At 40.7% G+C, this 8,844-nt stretch overlaps 1 protein-coding gene across 2 annotated transcripts; it reads right to left on the reverse strand.

The window, feature by feature from the left end:
* Positions 1-878: 878 nt before the first annotated feature.
* On the reverse strand, positions 879-2,951 carry LOC147639866 (uncharacterized). Of its 2 annotated transcripts, none has more exons than XM_086822621.1 (4): positions 2,803-2,951; positions 2,505-2,574; positions 2,181-2,402; positions 879-1,801 (listed from the first exon to the last, which is right to left on the reverse strand). In XM_086822621.1, exons 2-4 carry the CDS (start codon positions 2,556-2,558, stop codon positions 1,094-1,096), a joined length of 984 nt encoding a protein of 327 aa, XP_086678747.1. In that variant the 5' UTR covers positions 2,559-2,574; positions 2,803-2,951; the 3' UTR covers positions 879-1,093. The 2 variants fall into 2 exon arrangements, with proteins under 2 accessions (XP_086678747.1, XP_086678742.1); XM_086822616.1 differs by having other exon boundaries at positions 2,505-2,600.
* Positions 2,952-8,844: the final 5,893 nt, after the last annotated feature.

Consider the following 8,844-nt stretch of genomic DNA (forward strand, 5'->3'; position numbering starts at 1 on the left):
AGCTAAAACATAAACCCACAAACCTCAACTCTAATATAAACAAAACCTTAATTTAATTGAACCTGTATAATATATTGTGTTGATACTTGAAAAATCCATTCAACAACGAAAGTTAAGATCCACATTGACCTCAAATATCCAAGACCCATCATCATACAATTGCAATAAGATCTTGCTTATTCACACAATATAAAGTTTGAATTGTTGATTTGAAATTAGATTTCATAACAATCTTCAACCATGCACAAAAAGACACCTCTAAGCACCATCTCACCACTAAGGTGCACCAAAAGTAGGTGTAAGTGCGAACCATAAATCGACTGAGCAACTATTATGCATATAGGTGCTGGTTTACTTTATATCTCAATGTATACATGATGTATATCAAATATTAGAAGCGTTGTTAAGAGTCCAAAATATCATGCAATCTCAAGTGGGATACAAACGGTCAGAAATGTGCAACTCCACACCAGCCATGCAAAAATATACGACACATCTAACTAAAATATGAGATGTGCATGGAAGGGACATTAATGTACACAAATGCATACAATCAAGCACATGAAGCACTCAAAACACATCAACATGCAACTGAGAGCACATTTCCTTCACATTCTTAGAAGAGGATTTGTGCAAAAGCCTCAAAGTCTTAGATCGCTCTGTTGTTATGTCGAGATCGGGCCTAACCTCATTAGGGCCAATCCCACTGAAAATGCAACACCTGACGAGAGAGAGAGAGAGAGAGAGCACTCCTTGTGACTTCAGAGAAGGACAAGGAAAAAGAAGAATGGGAAAAGCTTTCAACTTCCTTTGACTTAACAACCATAACCGGGAAAAAGAAGAAGAATGGGAAAAGCTTTCAACTTCCTTTGACTTAACAACCATAACCGCCATCCATTTAAAAAATTCTAGAAATTCTAGAAATTGTAAAATTACATACATGCAAACCTAGGCTAATAATAGTATTCAATAAAATAAGTCCCAAACAAGTTCACAAACTTGCCATAACTTGATGCTGTAACACCCCTCATTTAAAGTTGTACCACAAGATAAAAGCTTGAAGACCCCATATATGCAAAAACTAAAACTTACCTCACTCATGCCTCAGTATACCCTTCCTTGATTTTGAATTGACTGGCTTCCTCGGGCTGGTAAATTTTTTGGGCGAAGCTGGGGTGGTCTTAGGCGAGGTGGCAACTGAGCCCATAAGCCATCCCGAATCTATCATCTCGAGCACATTGCTCACATCACTGACATCATTCTCCTTATCGTCATGGATGGACTCATCAACCTTATCAGCCTTTTTGTGCTCGTGAACCCTTTCCTCGGCCTCTACCATCCTTCCCCCTGGGGCATCCTTTACCTGGCCGTGTGTCGGTGAATCGATTGCCTTAATCTCCTCCTCTTCTTTAACATCCCTTGCCTGCTGAATCTCAATTGGCCTATCAACAACCTTCGCTTCCTCCTCACCAAAATAATCTTTTCCACCCGGAAAATCTGTGTGTTGGAACTGAATGCTCTTCTCTTCTGACTGGCTATGCTCTACCAGCCAATCAGAAATCGCCTTTGCCAGTGGAGCCGAAATCGCACATAGAAGTGGAGTGATGAGATTCAGCAGTGGGATCCTGTTAGCCAGATCAATGATCGCCTGCACCTTCTCTCTCAAAGATGCTTCATGCCGTACCCACAAGTCTGCCGATACTCCAATCAACCCTCGTTTGCGCAGCATAGTGAGGACCAGTTTGAGCTTTCCTGATGTACAAAGGATGCATCCTTCGGCAGTCGTACCCAAGGTATATATCTGAGATCAAATTGCATCAGGCCTGTTCATATTGATTTTTTTATCATAGAATTTGAGGTACATCATCTTTACATCTTACAAAACAACCACAAAAGAAAATAAACTCAAGACCCTAATACTCAGATATATTTTGTGCATAAATACCCTGCGTCAAAACCCCATTTCCCTAATTAACTTCAGTGTTCCAAATAAGAAAAAAAACACAAAACGTAAACAAAAATGTAACAAGTAATATAATATATACACACAGATAAAATATTCATGAATATATTGAGAATGGATATACTTGTCTTCATAAAAACAATTCTCTTTACTAAAAAACCCTCAAATTATACATTTAATACTTTGGTGCAAAGAGTGGGGTGTTAAAATGTTTCACCTGGTCATCAACAGCAGCCAAGAGGCTCAAGCTAAATCCTTCAACGGCCTCCACAAAGGGATGGGTCCATGGATACACCAATTCTTCTAGAGCTTTAACGATGGTGCCAATGGGGAAGGGCAGGTATGTTATCTTCTCAAAGCAGGAGTGTGTAAACACAATCAGATAAGATGCAACATCTTCAAGCAGCCCAGTTGAGGGTTCTTCTGTTTTGCCATTAACCTGCAGCAGGTTTAATATATGGCAACCAATAATATTCAATTTCTTACTTATTTACTGCAACATAATTAAAAAGGTATTTGATTTTCTCATGAAATAACCCACTTTGTCTGGCACGATGATAGGAAAACCTTTGTAGCCTTCTTCATATGATCCCATGGCTAACTATCTTTCACTGCACACAAAACAGCCAAGAAAAATCTAGGGATAATTTCAATTAGCCATTCCTGCCTCATATTCGTGAATTTATACATATCAAAATCACCCACAAGCTCTGCAAAAATTTTCCATAAATAAGTTGCTGTCGCACACAAAGCAGCTTAACGCACCCCCACCGCTAATCAACTGCGCAAACAACCTTTAATTAAACGAAAATTCATTTAATAAAGGGCAGAAATCTTACCCTATATATCGCAGAGCAGGATTGGAAGCTACAAGTGGGATGCTCGGAATGAGGTGAAGCGGAGCTGGCACTCTATCACGCGGGCGCGAGAGAGCGCGCGCGGCACAAGAACAGGCGGCTAATTAAAGTAAGTAATCACCGACCTGGGTTTACATTTCAATTTCAAAATGCTTCTCATGCAAATCCAATCATCATCATCATCACGCGTGTGATGGAGCACACCGCCACCCCACACACACACACACACTCACACTAATTTATTAAGGACTAATCGAAATAAATAAGGACTAATCTAGTTTTGGCTACTTCCCTTGAATTATTCTTGCATCATTAGCACCAACTCCATGGCTACCTTGCCATCCCCACAACCTTGGAACCAAAAACATCCAGGCAACAAACCCTCGAAGGCTAAGAACTGCTAGTGCACCATCGTCCAAGGTCACCAGAATATGGGCAAAGCCCAAAGCGTCGGTTGTGCAACCTAGCAAAGCAAGCAATCGCCCGGTACACTAAACGTGGCACCGACACCAAGGCAAAACCACCGCCTACAAGAAGCAACCGATGAGAAAAAGACTTCATTCGATCACTATTTGCATTTTCGCAAAAAGCGACGAACAATGTAGCACAGATGTCCACGTTCTTCCCGACAACCGGTAAGCAATGATCTCAATGTAATGCAGATGCCCACATTCTTCCCATGAGACTAGCCAATAATGTGGCCAGTCGGGAACTTTAGGCTCATAAGAGACCTAATGCCATTACAATGACTACTCTCATAATATATCCATGAACTACACCACTTTGGACTTCATCCTAACTTGCTACCACACGTTCTTGAAGTGGAAATCGCCATACATATTTCATTGGACCATTACGGGCGCCCGTCGAAGTTGTAGATTTGGACACCATTGCTTCATATCTTGAATGTATGACCTTTTAGTGTGTCTACCTTGACTCTTTGATGTAAGATAATGGTAGTAGCTCTTGTTAACCCTAGAAATGAGTTAATATTTCCCCCTTCTGGATGCCGATCGCGACCTTATGATTGCGTTGAAGACCATTGTGTGGGGAGAATGGACAAGCTTTGTTGATAGCTTTTGATGTTGAGTGACGTTCATATAAATGACAAAGTTAGAGATTATGGGGAATTCCTAACAGGGTGGGGATTTTTATTTAGTGATTGCATTTTCTTATTTTTGTGAGCTTTTTTGGGTATATTTTTTGCTCACTTTGTTTTTGGCAATCATAAGCAGAGTTGCATGTTATTTGTGTTATTTGGGAAACTAAGAGATATTAATAATGGGGGAGAAGAGAAGGAAGGATCCGGAGGAACGTAGACAAAATCATCAGAATGAGATTGTGATTCTCAGTTTCTCATCCGATACATTAGAGCAACATTCATCACTTGATTGGCATTCGATGATGTCCCTTTTTGTGGCAGGATTTTTGTCAAATGTTATTGAGTAGGACCTGTTCCTGCATGCTTCTTTCCATGTGCTTTTTATGCTTTTATGTATATTTAAGTGTTCGATGAAGTAGATATACATGAAGTACATAGACTTTATTGAGTTGCTGCTTGTTGAAGTAGCCACTTGTTGGCGAGGTATGAACGAATTATGTCGACTTGTGAGGCAAATATAGACATCTTTACTAAGGATTAGAGATTAATGTGTTGCAAAAACTTTAGTTTTCGTTTGGAGAGGTTTGCAATTTGAAGGAAAATTCCAGGCAATGGGTTATATCATTGACCAAGCTTTCGCCCACCATGGCCCTCCCATCTAGAGATGTACCTAAAAAGTTGTCGATGATGAGGCTTTTCGTGAAAATGAGGCACCAAAAACAAGGGTTGTAGTCTTCTTCCATATTAGAATGACCTTATCTGCATTCTTGTCAATGGGTTTCATCTCGCCAAGAAGCCTTGCACTTTACAAGCTCTTATACACCACTTATTAGTGTCATTTTTTTGAATGGATCACAATGATAACCAATGGAGAAATTAACTCAATGTAGTGTGCAAGAGAGGAATCTCTCCCAAATACATCTCTAATTCCTCTTCTTTGGTTTCTAAATTCATCAATCTCGTCACAATGGCGTTACAAAACAAATCAGAATCATAGATTATTAAAAGATTATTTAATATAATAATAAAAATTATTAAAAATTAATTTAATATAAATAATGTTGAGATTTGAGATGACATGTGGACTAGAGAAGAGTGGAGACTTATCCCACATTGATGTACAAGCACAAGAGTGTACCTCCTTATATAAAATGGGACCATCTCAAGCAATGAAATCATATCACTTGTACACATCTATAGACTCTTTTTGAGTACAAGTCTTAATCTTGTAACGTAATTGTTCTTGAGTCTATTACACATACTCATCAACATGAATTCACTTAGATATCATCCACCTTAGATTAGTCATATTAATTATGTTGTCATTAGAGTAAGATTAACATCGCATTAGGTAGTTGATTATCATTAAGAGAGCTCGATCCAATTTTCAATCAAAGCCTAGGTCTAGCTTTCCGAGTTTAGGTTTAGTTCATTAGTAAGTGATTAGTATGTTTGATTAGAGTTGTGTTAGTGATTAAGGGTTAATTAGGATTCACTTATTCTTATTCATTATCATGTAGTCTTCTTCTCCAAGCAAGTAGGATCCTTAGTGTATGCAAAGTAAGCACCACTATGGAGAAACATAGAGCAGAAGCAAAGCTCTTACACTATCAGCAAATAGAAAGGAGTCTAGTCACAATAGTCAACATCGAAGAGTAGAAGAGAAAGAAAGAGCACCACTTGAGAAGCAAAGTCGACGAGTCATAGCAACATCTGGCAGCTCATAAGAAAAGTTCTTGCGGGCGGCAACAAGGAGAGTGGCCCATTCTCACGTCAACGCTAGCACTATGTACTTAGGCCGAAGAAGAGGCATCAACCGCATTGTAGTTAGAGAGAGGAGTAAGAAGGTGAGGAGGAGCAGCAGCAGCGGGCAGCAGTCAGACAATATAGCAAAAACATCCCAGCGTTCTTGGTGCGGCGCATGCTATCATAGGCATTAAGCGCATCAACAAGGGCAGAGCATAAAGGCAGCACAATAGCATCGTTGTAACTCATCAGCAGAGAAAAGCAGCGCACGGTGAGCATGTGAGCAGCATCGTGGTCAGAATATCGAGTAAGAGCACAACAAATAGCAGGCAGCCGTCTCATTGGCAGTTACAACAATCACAGCACAACAACCGATAGTATAACAGCCAATGAAGCAAACGAGAGCATCTTAGATGTGCGCAGGATCAAACAAAAGCAAACCATCTATGAAAGAAAAAGTCACACACAGTAGCATCAATCGCCCACAGAACAACGAAGCTGATGAGATAAGAAAGCAGTTGTTATAGGCAAACTCCAATAAGGGCAAGTACTCTTCCCAATTAGATTGCTTCTTAGTAACATAAGAACGCAACATATCCTCTAGAATTTGGTTAACTCTTTCAGTTTGACCATCAGACTCCGGATGATCTGCCGTACTCATACTCAGAGTAGTATCCAACTTTTTGAAGACTTCCCTCCAAAAATGACTGTTGAACTTTCTATCTCTATCCGACACTATATCTGCGGGCAGACCATATAGCTTGTAGAGATGTTCAAAGAGTTTTGCCAACTCTGGCATTTTAACAGTTTTCTTCGTGGCAATAAACTTTGCCATTTTAGTTAACCTGTCCACTACCACCCACACCGAGTCATTCCCTCGACGTAAACCGGTAATGAAATCCATGGAAATGCTTTCCCATTTCCCTTGAGGAATCTCCAGCGGGGATGGAGTAGTCCTCCAACCTTAAGACGTTCATGTTTATTGACCTGGCACTTATTGCATTTCAGCACATAAGTCTGGACGTCCTTAAACAAACTAGGCCAATAAAACTATCTTTTTACTAGTGCATAGGTCTTCTGAATCCCAGGATGACCCGCACTTGGACTATCATGACTTTCTTTAAGAATTTGGGCCCGAAAGTCACCAATAGTTGGTACACATACTCTACCCTTGTAGAGTAAATACCCATCGTCAATGGAATAATTAGCATATTTCTCCCCCCGACAAAGTTTATCACTCCCCTTTGAAGCCGTGGCAGTCAAAGGTGATGAAGGGCCTACATCAGAGCTCTCCGGCTCCAAACTATACCCAGAAGACATGGCTAGTCTCTCCGGACTAACTCTCCCTTCCCTTCCCATTGCACCTTCAGCCAGTCTCTCTGGACTAGCAATACGTGCCAACGAGGGAGGTGGTCGCGTCTGTGAAGAAGTGCGTACGCGTACAGCGCGCCAGATCTCTATAAAAGATGGATCATGCTCACATAAACCATGTAGTGACTCCAAGAAATCATTCTTGAAGACTGTGAAACTAAGTTCATTAATCTGTGGCATGCGATTAAGTGCATCTGCCACCACGTTATACTTACCTTTCTGGTAACGTATCTGAAGGTCAAACTCCTGTAGAATCTCCGCCCACCGAGCTTTTCTACCCTTCAATTCATTTTGACTTGAAAGCCATTTCAGACTTTCATGGTCCGTCCGGACCTCAAAAGTAGCACCATATAAATAGCGTCTCCACTTTTTCAGTGCATGAACTATCGCTAGTAACTCTCGCTCGTAAGCCGAGTAGTTACGCTGTGCATGATCTAACTTTTTACTCTCAAATGCAATTGGGCATCCCCTTTGCATAAGTACGGCCCCAATGGCCTCATTACTAGCGTCTGTTTCCAAAACAAACGGCTCATTTGGATCGACAATAGTCAAAACAGGTGCAGCTGCTACGGTCACCTTGAGCTTATCAAAGCTCTTCTGTTGGGCTTCCCCCCAACTAAATTATGTTTTTAGTCTTTGACCGTAACTGGTCAGTCAACGGGACTGCGATCTTTGCGTAGTCCTTCACATATTGTCGGTAGAACCCCGACATGCCAAGAAAAATCTGCAGTTCCTCGAGATTCTTTGGCGCTGGCCATTTAAGAATAGCCTCTACTTTTTCTGGCTCCATCCGTGTACCATCGGCGGATATAATATGGCCAAGGTAGTGAATTTTTGTTTCAAAAAATTCACATTTGCTCTTCTTTGCAAATAGTTTGTGCTTTCGCAACAACTCGAACACTAGACGCAAATGCTCTATGTGTTCTTTCTGTGTCTTACTGTACACAAGAATATCATCTAGGAAAACTACTACGAATTTTCCCAGATATGGACGTAAAATACTGTCCATCAGCGTCATAAACGTCGCTGGAGCATTGGTTAGCCCAAATGGCATAACCAAAAACTCAAAATGCCCGAAACGGGTCCTAAATGCTGTCTTCGCAACATCTTCTTGTTTAATTCTAACCTGATGATATCCTGATCTCAGGTCTATTTTTGTAAAGTATCTCGATCCATAGAGTTGATCAAACAACTCATCCATGCGTGGCATTTGATACTTGTTCTTAATCGTTATCTGATTAAGAGCCCTATAGTCTATGCACATCTGCATAGATCCGTCTTTCTTCTTTACCAAAAGAATAGGTGATGCCCACGGACTTGAACTAGGCCGAATAAAGCCTTTGTTCAAATCTTCCATCAATTGTTTTTCCACCTCCTATGCCTCGGAGTGGCTTAATCTATAAGCAGGTTTGCTTATAGGTTTTGATCCTGGCAGCCATGGTCTACTTCTCTAGATGGAGGTAAACCATCTGGTAAATCATCAGGAAAAACATCCTGAAATTCCTCTAATAAATTCATTAAAGTATCTACGTACTTTTTCTTTAATGTCTCTTTCACCTTGGATTTTTTCTTGTTTGAATCACATGCATACCAAACAGGGTTTTCAAACAGTGGGTCTCGTCCAAGGTTATTTTGTTTTCCTTGTTTGTCTACGCAAACATCATTTATCGTTTCATCTACAGAAATAGAATTCAAAAGAGGGTAACAAGCATATACCTCTGCTATCTGGTCTCTGCGGACCGCTGTACACAGCTCCATGGAGGAAATAAGTGGTGTGGCTGGGACAGTACGGTCGCCCTGCAGGG

The sequence above is a fragment of the Cibotium barometz genome, chromosome 3, assembly GCF_041138505.1.
Source record: "Cibotium barometz isolate CiBa-2024 chromosome 3, ASM4113850v1, whole genome shotgun sequence".
In the NCBI taxonomy this organism is placed as follows: domain Eukaryota; kingdom Viridiplantae; phylum Streptophyta; class Polypodiopsida; order Cyatheales; family Cibotiaceae; genus Cibotium; species Cibotium barometz.